We start from the raw sequence: 21,417 nt of genomic DNA, 5'->3' as shown, positions 1-21,417 counted from the left end.
GATAGAGAGACAAAGGCAGACAGTGGGAGACAGAAAAAAATAGTCTGTACAACGCAACTACTGTATACCAAATATGTGTTTGGGGTACACATCATCCTTTAATTGTTGATGTTGAATATTTTTGGTGTGCACACCGTCTTTTGCTTATTGATATTAAATATTTTTTGTGGGTGTGCTTCATCCCTTATTAATTAATTGATATTGCATACATTTGGGGTGCACATTTGATTATTGATGTTGAATGTTGTTTGGTGCGCACCATTTTTTGGTTGATGTTGAATGTTTATGGAGTGCACCCCATCGTTTGCTTATTGATATTGAATATTGTTGTGGGTGCGCACTCATTCTTAAATTGTTGATGTTGAATTGTTTTTTAGAAGGTGCGCACCATTGACTGATATTTTCTTTAGTAGTTTTGAGTGCACACCGTCCGTTGACCTTTTGCAGAATGAAACATCAAAACGTCTTCTTGTCTCTGAAACACAAAATAATAAAGTAGTTTAAACAGTAATTTGAAACACTGTAAAACAAAAGAAGAAGAATGATTTTAAGATGTATATCTATTACATAATAAAACAATGACAACAAAACCAATATTAACTATATAGATTTAAAACTAACCCTTATGATGGGCTACGTCAGGACATTGACTATGGTGTTTATTAAAAATAATAGACTGATTTTTGGTTATGATTGTGTGTAAGTTAGAGGTATTACTTTTATAACAAACTAAAAAAAAAAATAGTATGCATGTAGAAGTACATGTAGTTCATTAAAATAAATATCGGCGACAAAAAGGTACACAATGATACATTTAGAAACTGAAAATTTAAAAAAAACGTCACTTTAAAAATCTAGCAATTTGTGGTGGGTCAGTTCGTAGATTGACTGGCCTAACATAGCGTCGCGTGAGAGCCGGAAGCTGAGATTCCTTTTGTCCGGTTGCGTTTGCGGTTGCGTTTACAATACGTTTTGAGTGAATCCATTTGACGGCAAAGTATGCGTTTATACAGCCTTTTGGTGCTAATCTACACGGTGGGGAAAATTACACATGGGATTCCCCTAAAATTACCGCACGGCGAAACGGATGAAGCGCCCACGGAGCGATTGAAATAAGCGCATGCGGTTTCGGATAACTAAACGCAAACGGATCGCACTAATGGAATCACTCTCACCTGGAACAAGCTGGCTTGATTAAACCATACCGCACCGCAAACGCAACCGGACAAAATGAATCTCAGCTTTAGTGCATCAAAATTCATTTTTAAAAAGCCGAGATAATGAAGGAATTTTTTTTTTCTTGATCAGTAGTTAAGATGTCGAATTTCCTTTAAGCTGAACATATTTACGATTTCTTTGTATATTTGTGGTATTTATAGCATATTAGATGTTTTAGTAATTTGCTTAAATAGTTGTAGTTACGACAATTATTCATGATTAAATTAAATGCGTCATTTACGAGCAACGGTATATCAAGTAAATTTAATATTTATTCTGAAAGAACCATCACTTCTAAAACATTTCAGTTTTGCAAATCACATATTTATTTTTAAAAAGGAGAAAGCTTGTAAATAGAAACTATTTAGAAGCAAACATTCAAAAAGGAATACAAGTAGAAGTACGTATTAATAAAATCACCGCTTAAACAAAATATTACGTGACAAAAAGTTATTTTACTTTTTTTAATAATAATACGATAAATAAAATCACCAATTGAACAAAATAATAATGTGAAAAAAACTACTCTGACTCGTGAAATCCTTGTTTTCTTTGACCCACCCCTGATTTTGTGTGACCTTATCTGGTGCAGAGTTTCTGCCAGAGGGTAAAATGGGTATGGTACCATACCCAAATATTTTTGCAGAATTTTTTTTTTAAGTTAACTTTTTGACACAATTAATAATTCTAACCCTAAACGTAACCCATTTTCTTTCTGAGGGAGCCCCCCCCCCCCCCCCCACCACCACCATATCTCTGTTGACTATGGTTGCATTCAATTCCATAGAGCCATACCCAAAAATTTCCATCTGGCAAAAACACTGGTAGTAGTGCTCCATGTTTATTGTTTGATGATGATGCATCAGAATCAGACGACTTGTCCATACAAAACCTTTTTTTCTTTCAGTGTTCTTTGCGCCATGGGAGTCCTTTTGCAGATAGTTCCTAGTTCTGCTATCTCAGGGTGTACTACGCTAGTTTCAAGAATACCTAATTTATCAGCTAGTACAACAGACAAACCAGAATAGTTAAGCAAACTGAAACGGGTATCGTTTAATGAAGAAACTATGTTTAGCAGCTTATTGGTTTGGGATACACCGGGTTCAAGTGAAGCTCATTCAAAGGATATAGGGTTTATATTTCCAATGAGCGTGTGTACTGAATATCAAATCCAGAAGTAGTGAACACTATACCATGTCCACCTATTGAGTATGCAGGATTCTCTCCAGGTTATATTGAGTGAACAGTAAACCCTACAGCTTCTGTTATGCGTTGGGTGTACTCTCCGGGTTCTGTTGTGGTGTTCAGTGCACACTCCTGGTTTTGTTGTGTATTTGGTAATCTCTCCGGGTTCTGTTGTGTGTCCAGTGATCTCTCCAGGTTATAATGTGTGTTCATTGATCTCTCCAGATTCTGTTGTGTGTCCAGTGATCTCTCAAGGTTCCATCGTGTGTTCAGTGATTTCACCAGGTTCTGTTGTGTGTCCAGTGATCTTTCCAGGTTCTGTTGTGTGTTGGGTGTACTCTCCGGGTTCTGCTGTGTATTCAGTGCACACTTCTGGTTTCTTTGTGTATTTGTTGATCTCTCCGGGTTCTGTTGTGTGTTTAGTGCATACTCTTGGTTTTATTGTGTTTTTGTTGATCTCTCCGGGTTCTGTTGTGTGTCCAGTGATCTCTCCAAGTTCTGTTGTGTTTTCAGTGATCTCTCCAGGGTTCTATTGTGTTCAGTGATCGCTTTAGGTTCTGCTGTGTTCAGAGATCTATCCAGGTTATGTATGATATGTGTTCAGTGATATCTACTATGTTATGTGCAGTGTTCTCTCCGTGTTTTGTTGAATGTTAAGTGACCAATTCTCCGTTTCTGTTATGTGTGCTAAATTATTTTCTGCGTTTGTTGTGAGTAATATGTCATGTTCAAGTTCTCTTGTGTGTGCTATGTCATGATCATGGTACGTTGTATGTGTGCTGTCATGTTCTTCTTCAGGTTCTGTTGCGTGTACTATGTCACGTTCAGGTTCTGTTGTGTGTGCCACGTCATGTTCAGGTTTTGTTGTGAGTTCTCTATTATGTTCAGGCTCTGTTTTGAGTGCTATGTCATGTTCAGGTTCTGTCGCAAGTGACTGGATAAAGGTCTTGGTATCTGCTGTCCTGTCTGTGGGGAAGTGCATATAAAAGATACCTTGTTGCATTAGGAAAAATTTAGCGGGTTTCCTCTGATGTCTATGAGTCATAATTACCAAATTTTTTATATCCAATAGCCGATGATTAATTAGTATGCTCTAGTGGTGTTGTTAAACAAAATAAACAAATAAACTGTCGCAAGTGCTATGTCACGTTCATTTTCTATGGTGATTATTTTCTCATGTTCAGCTTTTTGCTATGTTATTTTTTGTATGCTATATATCATGTTCAGGCCCTGTTGTGTGAGCTATGTTATGTCCATGTCCTGATGTGTGTGCTATGTCATGTTCAGCTTCTGTTGTGCGTGCTATGTTGTGCTAATGTTTTGGTGTGTGTGTGTGTGTGTGTGTGTGTGTGTGTTGTGTCTTGTTCACGTTCAACATTCTGTTGCTTAGCTTAGCTTAGTAACTGGTTTAACGTGTCCACGGTCCATATACCACTAGGGTTTCGAACACGTCTATCCCGAGTCCGGCCTCCGAAAGGATCGGGTGTCTGACTCAGGACAGGGATATTCTGTTGCAAATATTTGTTAACTGTATAGGTAATCAAAGTTCATAGATCTTGCTATCGTTTATGTTGAGGCCACATTCATTTTATTCACCTTTTAACCTTACGTCTGATTACACTGTCTCTTGTTACTGGACTATGTTCTGGATAACTTACAATGACGTTTGTATGTGCAATCGGAACTTGATCACCGTAACATATAATTAAATACATGTACATCCAAAATCAGTGTGATTATGCTTGCACTTTGGTCGTATATGCCACATACAACATTATTATGAATTAACATTGTATCTACAGATATAAATTATATGTTGAAAACTTTGCTTCAATTAAAAACATTTCAAAATAGATATTTGTTTTTCAAGAAAATTCACCAAAACAGGTTTGTTATTATAATTATGGTGCACATAAAATAGCAAACCATACAAACATTAATGTTACTGCAATTCCTATTTATATATACAGACACCATTCTTGTCTGTTGCCAAATGGTTCGTTGCATGCAGTACCAAATGTTTTTTTTTTAAATAGACCGTGCTCTCACAACGACAAACGTTATATTACTATTAGGATTCAAGCACATAAAAATATTGACATAATGTATGCTCTATTGCACTTCGCATTTGTAATTTCTATCACAGACCGATAACAAAGAATACATATGTGTCGTGTTTGGCACATACGACCTATGTCAGACATAATTATATAACGAACTGTATTTAAAAAGGGTGCATCTACCACACACGACCAGTCGTGTTCACATAATGGACAGAGAGCAAATTGGAGGAAAGTCGTATGTGTCAGTTACGTCTATTTTCGTGCAAATTGGTATCTGTGATTCACTTACGACCATTTAAATCCTTCTGTATAAGCGATGCAATTAGGGACACAGCTACGATTTTTGTGACAATATGTAATCGGGGATGGCGATTCAGAATAAGCAAAAAAGACATTTTAGGTCGTATCTGCCACTTACGAACTTTTAGCTCTCACGCGATGATAGGTTTATTTTAATTAACTAGAGTAGAAGTTGCCTGGTTTGGTTTTATGAAGTAATTATCCACAAAATTAGGGACATCGACACTTTAAGTTAAAAAAGATAATAACGCATCATTTTGATGTCGTCGAGTTTGTAATAAGTCAATATAATGCATGATTTTATTGATAGGTGCCAAAACTGCAAATCAAAATGGCCGACGCAACCAGTAATCATAAAACAAGTTTTAGATGCCTAGCACATTGGGATACTCCTGGATAGCTATATGTGCAAAAAACCACCAAAAAAACCCCATGTGAAATAAAATACGATACGAATATACCCTGCACACAATTGCTTAACTACTCGCGCCGCAATAGGGTTTCGCCAACACTAAAAACAGTCATGGTAAACACAACGTAATAACAACACGCATACAACACAGGATGCATTGAATAATAACAATGTATCCCTCTATTCGAAGATGGGTAGATACTTTTTATAATAATGCTGTATCATATATTCTACAAAACGGACATCTCTCAGAGCCTTTTAATATCGAAAGAGGTTGTAGACAAGGATATCCTCTATCGACATATTTATTTATTATTGCGTAGAATATAAAATTGGACAATTTGCAGACGACACACAGTTATACTAGGATGGTTCTCGCAAATCTTTGATATGGGCTCTTCAAGTGTTGGATTTATTTATAAATATATCAGGTCTAAGAATTAACAGAGATAAAACTATTGGATTAGGTCCCCTTGCAAACACCATGGCAGAAATGTGCAAACAATTCAATCTCGATTGGTGCGAATTGAATTTCAATATTTTACGAATAATACTAAATGAAAAATTAGAAAATATTTGGGAAATAAATTTTAATGACAAAATTTGCATAATACAATCCTTATTGAATTCCTGGCGTGGAAAATGTACAACACTTTCTGTAAGAATAACAGTAGTTAAAACACATGCTCTTTCAAAATCAACTTATATTTTAACAAATTTACCAAATCCACCATCTGAATGTATTACTAAGTTAAATCGAATTATTTTTGTGTTTTATATGGAATGATGGTCCGGACAGAATTAAAAGATCAGTTACAATTAAAAAATTAAAAAGATGATGCACTAAGAATATTCCTGTCCCGAGTCAGACCCCCGATCCTATCGGAGGCCGGACTCGGGATAGGTGTGTTCGAAACCCTAGTGGTATATGGGCACGTTAAACCAGTTATTAAGCTAAGCTAAGCACTAAGAATAACTGAAGTATCTAGTTGTATTAAAGCTCTTAAAGTGTCCTGGCTTAGACGTTATTTTCTCAGCGACTGTAAATGGTAATGGTTTCTTGAAAAATATATTGGGAAAATTAATTTATCCCAACTTGGTACTAATATTTTAGAGAACGTATAAAAACAACCACGATTCCAAAGAGGGAGAATATGGTCCGTAGTGGAATGAAATATTGTTTGTGGACAATATCGTCAAATACACACACTTTCAGTTTTCCCTGTTTATGCATAAAGTAAATTAGTTTTAAAACTACCAGTGGTAGGTATTGTCGATTCCGTAATGACATGAGATATTGCCTTGCAGACAATGTTTATAGAGATATGTACACCTTGACCTTTCGCCGTTTAGAAATGAAGCAATAGACTCAAACTTGCCCATTCTGGTGAATGTTCATGTGGCACAGGTGCCCAAACATCGGAACACATCCTTCAGTCCTGCCCATCACACAACACTCCGAGACAAGACACCTAGTGGTATCCCGTGGACCTCAAAAGAGAAACTTTGGGGACCGGCGACGTCCCTTCGACGAACAGTAGACTTCCTGGTGAGAACAGGTCTGAGCATGGATTTGGGATCGCAGAATAAGAATAAGAATTTTGAAACGGTCACAATTTCAAAGGGGAAGGCTTTGTCCCGCAGTGGAATATAAAATACTTCTGTGGACAATAGACCCCTGTGTGAAAATATGTACACTTTGACACTTACTCGTTTAGGATTAATGCACAATGGCTGGGGATAGATGTTTTGCAGGTTGACCAGGGAAAATAAATGTTCGAAATTCATTACTCATTACATGGTGCTATAAGTATCCGGAAGTGTTATCAAGTTCGCTATCATCTTTTAATTATATTGTTTAAGACTGTCTGACATTTATGTGGATTGATTATGCTTTTGCTATTCAGTAGGCCTACTTAATAATAAAGTTTTTTTGGGGGGTTCTGTTGGGTTTTTTAAAGGTTTTATATGATAGTATTTTCGCGTTTTGGGTCGTGGTCCAGTGGTAAAACGTTCGCTTGATGTGTAGTCGGTATAGGATCGATCCCCGTCGGTGAGCCTATTGGGATATTTCTCGTTCCAGGCTCCAGCCAATGCACCACAACTGGTATATCAAAGGCCGTGGTATGTGCTACCCTGTGGGATGGTGCACATAAAAGATCCCTTGCTATTAATGGAAAAAGTAGCGGGTTTCCTCTCTAAGACTATATGTTAATATGACCAAATGTTTGACATCCAATAGCCGATGATTAATATAAATCATTGTACTCTAGTGGTGTCGTTAACAAAACCTTTTTTTCGCGTTTTAAAAATTATTTTTTAGAAAGAAAAAAAATTTCACACTTTATATTATTTTTAGTAAAAATTAATTCGCGAGTTTAAAATGAAAACATAAAAAAATCTGAGAAAAAAAATGTTTAACATAAATTCTGCAGATCATGAAAACTGTGCTTTTAGGAAGCCCAACGATTAAATAAATGTCAATGACCTTTGGCTTTAGCTTCAGCCTCATGGTTTACGTCTATTTTAAACAGAGTTATTGCCCGTTTCTATAGGTGGCGCATTTTATTATATTAAGTTCGTCAATAATAGTGGCTACTGTAAGAAATATTTTTGTGGAAAACCTAATCAGAGTGTTGTATTGTACACAGCACGGTATGTAAATATAGATTATGTACATTAGATTTTTTAAGTTGTATTTTTCCAGTTGGAATGTCTTTCTCAATGCCAAGTCGCAAAGAGAACTCCATGCCAACAAAAGATGGCGCCATGTTTGTACAAGCCATAGTTACGTGTAGTATTTTACATTTCAATTAGTCATAGGTGTGGAACTCCTGTAATCTTTAAACAACTGGACTGATTTTGACAACAACGTTTTGTTTCAAGGAATTTAATTTTATTGGCATTGTCAATCGTGCTCATTGTAAAAATTTATGATTGTTTAGACTAGGGTGACGGTCGACGAAAGTCACTTTTCGGACCCTTGTAGTTGTAAGTTGTTTTGGCTTCGTACACAATAAATAAATGTTTGATTTGAATGACGTCAGCCTTCAGTATTCCAATGACCTTACTTTGCAATAACCATAAAGAGTCCGTTTTAAGAATACTGAAAATTTTCCAATGCAAAATTGGCTATTGAAAATGTTTTGTTTCAACATTACTAATGCACCTGAATGTCTTTGAAGAAAATCTTGTGATTAAAAAATTGTTCCTTTTACGAAATATGGATTTGAAGTGAAATTATGGTAAGCTATGCTATATTTATTGTGTACAAAGCCAAAATAAGAGTGAAAAGTGACTATCGTCAACCTTAATCTGATTAAATCATTATGGATAGTTAACATCTGTTTTTAACTCCTTCATCAAACCTTTGTGATTACAAATATCCATTACATTTTAAATATATGACAGCAAAACAAAAGGTCCTTCCAATCCCCCAAAATCAAAAAGGTGAATGGCAAAAACTTGAGTTCATTTTGCCATCGGATTGGCATGAGTTTCATCCGTACCACCCTTGGTATAATATCCGCCCGGTCCCATCCATTATTATTTTTAGTTAGGGTTAGGGGTTAAGGGTTAGGGTTGGGGTTAAGGTTAGGGTTAGGGGAGGGGGGGACCGGGCGGATATTTTTCCCCTCTGTATATATCCATTTGTATGTTTAATACACCCAATAAAAGTTATATTTTAGTTGAGCAATGAAAACATTTAAATGTTTTACGGATTCAGCAATCTCCGATTGAAAACCCCCCACTTATTTGGCACCAAATTTGTCACGTGATCAGAACAATCATTCTGTCTTTTGTTTCCACTAACTATCGTCCGATATTTTGTCCTCAATTGCAGACATAATTGGTTGTAACTGATGATTTTTACTTCCTGTCATTCTGTTTATTCAGCAGTTCTTTATAAAATATTGTAAACTTTTCATTTGGGGGGAGGGGGGGGATATCACCGCTTATGAAAACAATGAAAGTGGTAGTGTTTATCATTAAAATCATTTATCTTGGGTGCCAGATAATATTTATCACAGCGATCGATTCATTCGATGAAGATGGAAATTTTTTTTTTTATCCAACATTAAAGGATCACTTTACAAACATCGTTATTTGTTTTGCAGGGGTTTCCCTAGAGCGATAAGCCGACACGGCCCGTGCTCCCTTAGCCAGCCAAGTAAGCGATCAAAGTTTTAATATTACTATTTTAATAAAGATTTCAAGATATATAAAAAAAATTGTATATATATCTTTTAATAAAGATTTCAAGATATATAAAAAATTGGTATATATATCTTGAAATCTTTAGTAAAATAGTAATATTAAAACTTTGATCGGTTCAGCAAAACCGGAACTGCCCGTGAATGTCAGACCGATAATATGTCCGGTTCAAGACGAGTCTGCTTGTATTTCGTATAAACTTTTGTGCATTTTTTTGTAGGCAAAATAAGGAGTATGTTTTTCCACAAAGTCTACCAACACAACAATATGGTAACCAAGCTCCTCCCCACCCCCGTTTTTGTTTGTTTGGGTTTTTTTTTTTTGCTTTTAGGTTTTTTTTAAGGGTGTGGTGCCGTGTGGCCGCCCTCCTTTAAATTTTACCCAGTGAGAACACTGGTCACATACTTTTGAAGCTTTAACTCCTCTTGAAGAGTATTCCATAAAAAAAAGTAAAATGGCAGACAGCGAAAAACTACATGCTTTATGTCATAGGAGCTCTTAGCAAAATCGAGATAGGGGACATGTTTATCATCTAATATGTGGAATTTGTGTCATTGTAATAGGTTTTTCAAAATTTCTGTCTTGACAAAATATAGGTAATATCTATTGGTAATTAAGGGTAGTACTAGGAGAATAATTTATCATATTTGTTAACAGTGTGGTTCAGACTTTAAAATGTTAGAATGACCCACTTTTTAAAATGTGGAATTTGTGTTATTGTAATGATTTTTTCACTATTTGTGTGTGCACAAAATGTGTGGGAAATATAATGGTAAACTAATACATGTTTTCTATACGGCAGGAGAGTAATTTATAATAGAACTTTTGTTAACTTGTGGTTGAGACTTCAATAATCAAGGGGAGGGATGTAGTCCAGTGGTAAAGCGGTCGGTTTGGGATCAAACCCCGTCGGTGGGCCCATTGGGCTATTTCTCGTTCCAGCCAGTGCACCATGACTGGTATATCAAAGACCATGGTATGTGCTATGCTGTCTGTGGGATGGTGCATATAAAAGATCCCTTGCTACTAATTGAAAAATGTAGCGGGTTTCCTCTCAGACTGTATCACATAATTACCAAATGTTTGACATCCAATAGTCGATGATTAATAAATCAATGTGCTCTAGTGGTGTCGTTAAACAAAACAAACTTTTAATCAACCTTTTTTGTTCATTCCAATAATTCAGTGTCAATTTGAGAGGTCTAGTGAGTTGGAAATTAAATGGGAAAGCAAAAATAAGGGCAAAATGACTTGGGATGTGAGCAGACTTTAGTTTCATGCACTGGTGTGCATATAGATAGTGCCCATAATGCCATCACAAATTCTCCTTGGCCTTGCCTTCTAATTTGCCAAATTTGAGGCCTGCAAAACTCAGCTGAAATCAGTCCATTAAAGGGACATACCCTAGTTTCAACAAAAGTTTCGTTAATCTACAAACCTGTTTAACATGTTTGGATAAAGTTAAAATTGAGTGAAACATGAGTCTGTGACTTTGAGATGGTGAAATACCCTCTAAAAATAGACTAAAACTTGACTCCATAACTGTTACTTTTCAGACGCACATGCATTTTTAAAAATATGAGAAGTGCATTTTGTGATATTAACATAAGGATGACCAAAAACACTTCGAATGTATGGAAATTGATAATCTAAACTATAAAATCTAAGTAAAGTATGATTTAAGTTGTCAAAATGGTTATAATAGTCAAAAATATGCGTTAGTGTTTAAAAACTACGGTATGCCCCTTTAAAAGAAATAAAAACTACCTGTACATGTATGTAGAAAAACTGCAGCAGCTTGAAGACATTAATTTTGTGAAAGGTGTGACGCCACGTTCATGGCGATCAGATACCAACCGAAGTAATTTTGTGAGTGATGAGAAGCCATACAATCATTTTGTGGTCCATTGGTAAGGATAATGATATCAAACAGGAGCATATGACCTGAAATGCGCATACGGCAAACTGTGGCATAAAGCATGAATACGGTATAACATGTGCAATGGATGGAACACCTAAAATATTGAAGGGAATGGTCACCCTATCATTTTGTGAAATTCTCATGACCAGATTTCAAGTACATGCAATTTTGTATTCATTCATTTGGTGCACACAAAGTATTTCCGTGAGTATATATTTGTGTCGTTGTCTTCTTGCAGATGCCTAACATAAAGTTGCAGAGTTCGGATGGTGAGATTTTTGAGGTGGATGTGGAGATTGCAAAGCAGTCTGTTACCATCAAAACCATGCTTGAAGGTAAGGTTATCATGATCTATAGACAAACAGGATTTAGCTCAGTCGGTTGAGTACTCGCTTGAGGTGCTTACGTCGCAGGATCAAACCACCGGCAGGGAACATTTTGTTCAGAGTCCTGTCACGATTTGCTACACAAGTTTTAGAGATAGCTACACAATTTTAAAACATTAAACTTTAGTTGCTAAAGTACTAATCAAAATTATACCCAGGTGATTTTCCAGTCTTGTATATTATTTATGAAAATCTTTGGAATAAAAACCATAAAAATGTGTCAGTATTATTATGACCTGGTATTCAAATAACCGGTACAAAAAATGACTATAAATGACCTGTTATTGATAGAAATATGAGATGCATTTACAATTTTACTGCAAAACATATGTAATTTGAAACGGACTATAAAACCCAGGTTGATATTGATAGCAGAAATAATACACCTGTCCTTTCCAATACAATGAAGTTCAGTATACTGCTTTGTCAGAATAAGATTTGAACAAATTATTTATTAGCACATTGATTATATGGATAAAACAAGTCATTTTGTTGTTAGCAAATGTATATAATTATTTTAGTTATTTGATTAAATATGCTGGACTGCTATGTATTCTTACACTTAGTACTTGTCAGGTGTAATCAGTATCAACCTGGGTATTATAGTCCGTTTCAAATTACATATGTTTTGCATTAAAATTGTAAATACATCTCATATTTCTATCATAACAGGTCATTTATTGTCATTTTTTGTACCGGTTATTTGAATACCATAACAGGTCATAATAATACTGACACATTTTTATGGTTTTTATTCCAGGGATTTTCATAAATAATATATAAGACTGGAAAATCACCTGGGTATAATTTTGATTAGTACTTTAATTAATTTTCATGTGACTAGAAATATTGCTAATCAAGATTTTGAAAACTAAATGTTCCCTGACCTCGGTGTATCCATTCAACTGGTTGGGTTTTTTCTCGTTCCAACCAGTCCTCCAAAACTGGACAAAGGCCGTAGTATGTGCTTTCCGGTCTGCGAAAGTGCATATAAAAGATCACTTGCTGCATTAGGAAAAATGTAGTGGGTTTCCATGTCATAATTATCAAATGTTTGACATCAATTAGTTGATGATTAATTAATAAATGTGCTTTAGTAGTGTCGTTAAACAAAACAAACTTCTTCTTGTTTAAATTAATTAATGTATATATGCTGGTTACATGGATATAATTTTAAGTGCTCTATAAAACAAATTTGATGAAAACATGGGTTAATGTGTCCGTGCATATTGGGCCAAATTACTACATCAATACATGTCACAGACCTTGCATTTTAAGGTGCGATCGCGCTCGTACAGCGCACGTAATTTCAATCTGGCGAGTTTGAAAAATAACGCATGTTGCACTTAACAAACAGCGCAAGCAAAATAATTTTGTATATTGATTGCCACTATTTATTTTATGTAGCTGATAGAAAGATCCGTTTAATAATACCAGAAAAAAAATGTTACGAGAACGGTAGCGTTCATGCAAGATTTTAATATATGATTGGTACCAATCTGATAAAAAATTTCTTTGCCTATTTAATTTATTATTAATTAGAAACAGTCCATTTTTGTACAGTAATAGATCACAACGTGTGACATTTTGACAAAAAGAGAAACTATCATAATCATATTCGTTGTACATAATGATGAAATTCAAGACAAGTTTATTCCTATATATGTTTAGCTGTACTTTTTAATAAATTATAATTCCATTCCTACAACATGAAAGTAGAAGAAAACATTGGTTTATTGGTTAATTTTTGCAACATATGTCTCTGCATTTACATGTACCAATTACTTAATAAATTAATAATGCTTGGTTTTCACTCGCCGTAGCATTTTGATGAGTGCAATTTTTCACTCACCTAATCATTTTGAGGTGTGCAATTTTTCACTCGCCTTTGTTTTTCAAAAGCCAAGGACTGATGTCAATCTCAAACTATGTTTTTTTCTTAGGTAAAAACAAAATATTTCGGTTTGATGTTTGACCCTCCATTTTAGAAGTAAAGTGATCAGATGGTATTTACTTATAAATTGTATTCAGTGTTTGAAATAAGCACTTGTCTGTCTGATCTCACAAGTGAAAATCTGCTCGGACAAGCAAAATTAGAGTAGGCCGATGGTAAAGCCAGATGTGCAACCCGATTTAAGATCGGTCAGCCTGTTGGGCCATTTCTTGTTCCAGCCAAATGGTGTAACAAAGATTGGTATGTACTACCCTGTTTGTGGGATGGTGCAGTGTACGAAGTAAGCACTTGTCCGTTTGTCTTAACAGGTGAAAATCTGCTCGGACAAGCAAAATGTACCTCAGTGGTTGTCCAGTGGACAAGTGAAAAATTTCAATGCAGTTTCATTTTGAAGAATCAAAACTAATGTCCTTGCACTTGAATAAAACTAACAACTTATTTGGACAAATGAAAGTATTGGCGGACAAGTAGATTTCTAGATGTATTTGTCCGGTGGACTAGTGAAAAATTCTGCTTATTTCTATCACTAGTATTAGTCTAATATAATTACTGAAATAATATTAAACATATTTCAATGTTAAATGTGTGCTGTTTTAATAATTAATGTTAACACACTAAGTTACCTGTATATGTTGTAAAATGTTTTCTTTGCATACACGAACAATAAAATTGGTATATTGATATGAATTTTCATCCCTTTTTCATTTTCACTTGCCCAGTATCTAATGTTTGCTGGCACCATGGGATGAAGTGAGTGTAGTCTTTATTCATTCATTAGTTAATTTGAAATGTTAGTTTGAATTTGTAAATACTTAACACTTTGTTAATTTGGAAATAATTCTTTCAGATTTGGGTATGGATGAAGATGAAGAGGAGCCTGTCCCTTTGCCGAATGTGAATGCGGCCATCTTGAAAAAGGTTATCCAGTGGTGCACGTACCACAAAGACGACCCACCTCCCCCCGAAGATGACGAGAACAAGGAAAAGCGGACTGACGACATCTGCTCATGGGACGCTGAGTTTCTTAAAGTCGATCAGGGAACACTCTTCGAACTCATTCTGGTGAGAGTGGCTTTCATCACGTGTCACAGGCTGCTGGGCGGTATACTGTATATACTGTTCGGTATCGGTATCATATTAGTACCAATTTACTGTACCAGGCAAATATCAAAATACTGAAATTTTGGTATTGAAAAATGTTTTCCCGCCATTTAGTAAAGCACTAATAATATGTCATGAAATGGGTTGGGTATAAATGAAACGAGGGCCTTGTGTATGGAATTTAATTTTAGTCAGATCAAATTAGCAGGTTGGCGTTAACTTGGGCATGCATTTAAAGCTGAGTATACATACTGAAAATAATGCTCAATATCGGTGTCAGTATTGTGTGAATACTAAATACATTACTGATATCTAGGTAAATCACCAGAAGAATACCAATACCGAACCTGAAATTTCAATATCGCTCAACTCTTCTATGGTTTTAACATGTGACACAGACTGCTGCTGTTTTAACGTATATCACAGACTGATGTGGTTTTAATGTATCACAGGCTGCTGCTGTTTTAACGTATATCACAGACTGATGTGGTTTTAATGTATCACAGGCTGCTGCTATTTTAACGTATATCACAGGCTGATGTGGTTTTAACGTATCACAGGCTGCTGCTATTTTAACGTATATCACAGGCTGTTGTGGTTTTAACATGTATCATAGGCTGCTGTGGTTTTAACGTGTGACATATGCTGCTGCTGTTTTAACGTATATCACAGGCTGCTGTGGTTTTAACGTATATCACAGGCTGCTGTGGTTTTAACGTATATCACAGGCTGCTGTGGTTTTAACGTGTGACACAGGCTGCTGTGGTTTTAACGTGTGACACAGACTGCTGTGGTTTTAACGTGTGACACAGGCTGCTGTGGTTTTAACATGTATCACAGCCTGCTGTGGTTTTATTTAGATGAAATTAGAGGGATAGCATTAATTCGGGCATGCATTTAAAACTGATAATGCCAAAAATACCACTCAATATTGGTGTCAGTCCCGAATGCGTACCGTTACCATGGTAAATAGTCCCAAAATGCTGATACCGAACCTGAAATTTCAGTGGGAGTGGGGCTACCATAATCTAGAAGCCCTGGTATGATTCAATTAATGTGAAGACATACTGCTGGTTTATTAGTTTATGGGGTTGTAAATTTTTTATTTTAACATTTTAAAAGTGTTGGGGCTTTTTTTTATATGAGTGATACATGTAGGTGTACTTTGTTTATATTCGTTCTTTTGTCCCTAGGCTGCCAATTACCTTGACATCAAAGGCTTGCTGGATGTCACCTGCAAGACTGTGGCTAACATGATCAAAGGAAAGTCCCCGGAGGAAATAAGAAAAACTTTCAATATTAAGAATGACTTCACACCTGCAGAAGAAGAACAGGTGAGACTTGGATTGTTTCGCCGTGTCAATAAATGGACAGTCCATTTGAAGTTTTCATTACATGTTTTTGCCTGTAGGGTGTATACTATTACTACCAAATCAAATCCCATAGACATCGGTAGTAACATGTGGGTAAAACTCCTACCTGCAGTGTATCAATCAAAATAAACGCCATGGATATAAATATTACCACCCCTCACCTTTAAGGTGAATCAGAAAAAAATTGGGGGTGAAGCTGCTCATTTCAGAGATGACGGGTAGCGTCTGTGACTACCCTAATTCCACACAAAGTTTGAGTACTTTTTTTTTTACCGAATACATGCTTCAAGCACAAGACACACTGGTACTAGATGCAATAAAATTGCATACATTTGTTGTCGAGATGAAACTTTTTGGGTTTTTTTACAACCAACACACTCACATTCTTCACCAATCACAGGACTTGTGGTGTTCACTTCTCTATCAAAAGTTTGGTGCACCACGAACTTTGATCCAGTCGGAAGTAATTTTGGTTTAGTACTACCTGTATAAGTAATCATAAACTGTGCATTCAAAACTCTTCTCATCAGGCTTAGTGCTACCTCTGGGTGTGCAGAACATTTTGTCGAATTATCTTTTAAAAGTTAAAAAATTGCAGAAATCCATCATTGTTTTGTAACAAAATATCCAGTATTACATGAAATTACTTTGCCAAATTAAAATAAAATTTGACAGTTGTGTTTAAAATTCACACTTGGCGAGTGTCAGATAGCCTTGATACCACTAATGTAGGATTTGAGAATGGGACCGCTTTTACAAACATGTTCTTGATATTCTAAGCCTTTTAGGAATACATTCCATGCAAGACAACAGTTTCAACAGTTGCATAATATTACCGGACTAGCCTTGTTATTAATAAATAAAAACATATTTAAAGAGGATGTTTGTTTCAACCTTGGAATTTTGAATGGTCATGTGAAAGCTATATTTTTTTAATTGGGCTGTTAAGAATTAAATTTTTCCAAGTATTCGTCAACCATAAAATTTAATATTTGGAATTGTTTGCATCAATTTTATTTTCAAGGCCTATAACTCATAAAATCAGATAAAATGTGGTCACAAATGTTATCCTCGGTATAAAATTTTGCAGTATTATTAGGTTTTACAAATATTTGTTTTAAACTTTTTTCTTTTTTTTAAATCATCCACAATAAAACATTATATTTACTTTTCGATACAAATGGTTAAATAAAACAAATCTCATGGGGTTTTAGGTTTTTGTCAGAAATTGATTTTGTATTTGTTTACTTTCAGGTTCGGAAAGAAAACGAATGGTGTGAAGAAAAATAAACATGTGAAAGAGGCATTTGACTTGTACAGTACGATTATACTAGAAATAGATGTACACATGCTCATATTTATTGTGATGCGCACTGATAAGAGTGAGTGATTCAGGTTCCAAAGTTTATCATATGGATGCAGTGTAGTCGGGTCAGTATCTTGTCAGGGGACATCAAACATTGTCGATTGTTGTTTTGGTACCGAGAGAAAACGATGGAGCTGGTTTTATTTCAAGTGCATATGTAGGTTTAATTTTCGTTTTATTTTTCCTTTTCTCATGTTGTGTGTCGTTTTGCGACACCTACTTGGTTGTTTTAATGTCCAAGTATTCCACAAATTTTGTTTGTTGGCGGACTGTTTTTCTAATACTACATTGATGATAAGTTATGAAATGTTACGTTAAGTCTTTGCCTTTAGCTTGCTGTATCCGAATAAATAGTTATTACTCCATGTGCGTTTCTGTAACATTGTCGTATGTTAGGTATTGTGCTGGCAAAAGTTTAGCTGCAGTTGTCTCCTGAACAAAATCTGACAACCAGGCAGTAGGTACAATAGTAAATTTGAGCAGTTAACTGAAGAGTGGCATCCAACTTTAAAAATTATGCATTTATGTACAAGATGAAGTCTATACTACTGTAAAATGTGCACATTTGAGATGTATACAATGCAAGAGAAATATGTGGAGATTGTAGTTGAGGGTTCAATAGTATATTGTAAACTGATGGCAAGTGTGTTCAGTATTGTCGTTGGTTAATTACATTGTTTTTCCGGCATCAAATGAAAATAACACCCGGAAAGCTAATGACGTCATTAGCAAATTGGAACAGGCCAAGTCGACTGTTCACGGGTCTACAGTTAGGTTGTAGCCTGGTGTATTTTTTAACAAAATGATTCAGTTTACAATGGACATAACCATATGGAGTTTTTAGATTTGTGGCCGTGTTATTGTCTGTGTTATTGTCTATTTGATGCCCATAAATATTTCATTTTTAACCTCAGGCTGAGGCCTTCGGTCAAAAATGACATTTGCAAGATCAAATAGACAATAACACCTGCAAATCTAAAAACTCCATATGGTTATCTTCTAAATGACCTTGACCTGCATTATTTAATGGTAGAGCATGTTTCAGTTGTCTATAGGTAAACATCACGGCCCATATTTTCAAAGCTGTGTTACAAAATCGTAAGCTATGGTGTCTGCTGTAGTGACCTAGTCTACAATGATTTTACAACTTCATAGCATTAAGATAGCTTTGAAAATCTTTTATAGATTGCAAGGTGTGTGGTCAGACTCGTCATCATGCCTGCATCTTGGAACTTTGTATGTGCAATTTTTTTAACATTTTATTGAAAATTACAGTATTGATTTCAGTTTTAAAATTCACTCCACTACCAATGTCCTGACAAAATTTAGACACGTCGTTTATCACTGATGGATTTTCCCCAAGTCTTTAGTGTGGTATGTTAAAACACTGCTTGTATTTAAATGGTAGGAGAATGGGTCAACCATTTCGAAGTTACTCTTGGTCTACATTTGTGCTGAGCATATTCAGAAATTGGTCTAGAGGAAAGCGTTACATCCAGAGAAGTTATTATGTGTGCATAAAAGAAGAAATATTGTAAACTAAAGAGGCATGAATCCGATTGTCTTCACAGTGATTTGCAAGAAGGCGATGATTTGAAAGTCGTCTATGTTTGAGCACCTGGTTTTTAAGACATTGATAAACATAATGGGCTAAATTTACAGAGCCGGTTTTCGTCTCGACACCTGATCGACTACATACATTTGAACACCTGTGTTTTAAGAAAAATAGGCTTTGTAAATTTGGCGCGTTAAGTATTGGAGAGACAATAAGTTGTATACAGGTCCCAGGGCCCCGTTTCATGAAGCGATCTTACCACTAAGATCACCTTAAATGCATACGGTAGTTATCCACTTAAGGTGATCTTAGAGCTAAGATCACTTTGTGGAACGGGGCCGTGGGGCCGAATTCACAACGGTGTCTTAGGCTCTGCTAGACAACAAAGCATCCTCTTTGCAAGTCTTTTAGCATTGCACTGCGAGATCGCAAAGTTCCGAGAATCTAGTTTACACGATTCCAAGAAAAATGGGCATTTTAGCCAACAGCAACATTTCATAAAGGGTGTGTAACATCAGGAATATGTTATGCTCAGGGCTTCTAGAATATTTACAAAATCCACTAGCCGTGGGATCAGTGATTTTTTTTTTAATTTACTAGCCACGATTAAAAATTCACTAGCTTACTTTACTTAATGCAATGTTAATAATCTGATATGTTATCTAAAGGGAGATAGAGATTAAAAACACTAGCTGTTTGGCATGGTAATAGTAGTTATTTACTAGCCCAACATTGAATATTACTAGCTGTGGGAGTGGGGCTATTATAATCTAGACCCCTTGGTCATGTCGAGTAGTAAGGATTTTATTTCCAATTATAATTTATAGCTTTTCAGTATTGTAGATTCTATATTGTTTGATTTTGTTTTAAATTTAGTAAGTTTTCTAAGTGAAAGAATGTGTATCTAGTTATTTGAAATAACATTTGTATTGCCCGATATTTCAAATACAATGTTATTTTTGTCAGAAGTGAGATGGTATTACATTTCCAGCAATGATGTCAACTTTAAATAGTAACATTTGCATTTAACTCCATTTTTCAACAATCTCCGCAAATTTAACTGAATTTAAATTTAATTAATTTCTTTTCTCTTTTTTTGGTTTGAATTCTTTTTAAATATGCATCAAGATAGAACTGAATTTTATTTTAATTCATTTCTTTTTTTCTTTGGGGGGGGGGGGTGGTTCTGTTTAAATATGCATTGAGATGTACCTGTCCTCAACATCAGTTTATGCTATCCAAGACATTTAATTGTGCGGAATTCTTGTTTAATAGTTTGTGCCACATCTGGCCAATTCCTTTCCAAGAGTTCCTTGCACATGGTTAAGAGATGTATGCTGTGGTACAGTCTGCTGGATTTTTAATAAAACGGCAAGTTACAAACAATGAATGTCAGGACCTCTTGCTACTTCAAGAACATCACAGCTTTATTCAATGATATTTAGCGTTGTTTAAAACATTGATTTGTGCCGACTTGTAATTTATACCATACATGATTTCCATTGTAACTTTCAGTCTGTAAAATTCTATGCCGTGTGTTAATAAATTATTTTATGTTTTAGTCGTGTTATTGTTTTATGTACGTGGATGTGGAAGGTTTTAAATTTCGGTTTATACATATAGCTTGCATTACTGCCTTCTAATCCCTGTGCTCGCCTGATGTGCAATCGATCTGGGATCAATTCCCATCGGTGGGCCCACTGGGCTATTTCTCGTTCCAGCCGGTGCTCCACGATCTGGGATCAATTTCCATTGGTGGACCCATTGTGCTATTTCTTGTTCCAGCCAGTGCTCCACAACACCAAAAGGCTGTGGTATGTACTATCCTGTCTGGGATGGTGCATATAAAAGATCCCTTGCTGCTAATCAAAAAGAGTAGCCCATGAAGTGGCGACAGCAGGTTTCCTCTCTTAATACCGGTGTGGTCCTTAACTCGTTTTTATTTACAGTTATATGGTTGAGTGCATTGTTAAATAAAACGTTTCCTTCTAATCCTTGTCGGCAGACCCACTGGGTTATTCTTTTGCTCCAGCCAGTGTATCACAACTGGTATATTAAAGGCCGTTGTATGTGCTATCCTGTCTGGGATTGTGCATATAAAAGATCCCTTTCTACCAATGGAAAAACATAGGTGGTTTCCTCTTTAAGACTCGAAATTACCAAATGTTTGACATCCAATAATTAATAATTCAATGTGCTCTAGTGATGAGTCGTTAAAACAAAACCAACCTATACTGCCTTCTATTCATCAATGTTTTTGTCTCGCCTTAAAGTGGTAAAGACAAATAAAGGTATTATTTTTCCTGTGGCAGTGTGAACTTTTGTGTTTAGCTCGATGTTATATTTTCATGTTTAGTGTTTCTCACAA

At 35.6% G+C, this 21,417-nt stretch overlaps 1 protein-coding gene across 2 annotated transcripts; it reads left to right on the top strand.

The window, feature by feature from the left end:
• The first annotated feature begins 7,714 nt into the window (after positions 1-7,714).
• On the top strand, positions 7,715-20,610 carry LOC121380418 (S-phase kinase-associated protein 1). Of its 2 annotated transcripts, XM_041509225.1 has the most exons (6): positions 7,739-7,833; positions 9,297-9,349; positions 11,553-11,649; positions 14,502-14,716; positions 15,949-16,089; positions 17,383-20,610. In XM_041509225.1, exons 3-6 carry the CDS (start codon positions 11,553-11,555, stop codon positions 17,416-17,418), a joined length of 489 nt encoding a protein of 162 aa, XP_041365159.1. In that variant the 5' UTR covers positions 7,739-7,833; positions 9,297-9,349; the 3' UTR covers positions 17,419-20,610. The 2 variants fall into 2 exon arrangements, with proteins under 2 accessions (XP_041365158.1, XP_041365159.1); XM_041509224.1 differs by lacking the exon at positions 9,297-9,349 and having other exon boundaries at positions 7,715-7,833.
• Positions 20,611-21,417: the final 807 nt, after the last annotated feature.

This window comes from Gigantopelta aegis, chromosome 9 (genome assembly GCF_016097555.1).
Source record: "Gigantopelta aegis isolate Gae_Host chromosome 9, Gae_host_genome, whole genome shotgun sequence".
Classification (NCBI taxonomy): domain Eukaryota; kingdom Metazoa; phylum Mollusca; class Gastropoda; order Neomphalida; family Peltospiridae; genus Gigantopelta; species Gigantopelta aegis.
Note: the sequence above shows the minus strand (reverse complement) of the source record. Positions and strands in the feature narration are given on the sequence as shown.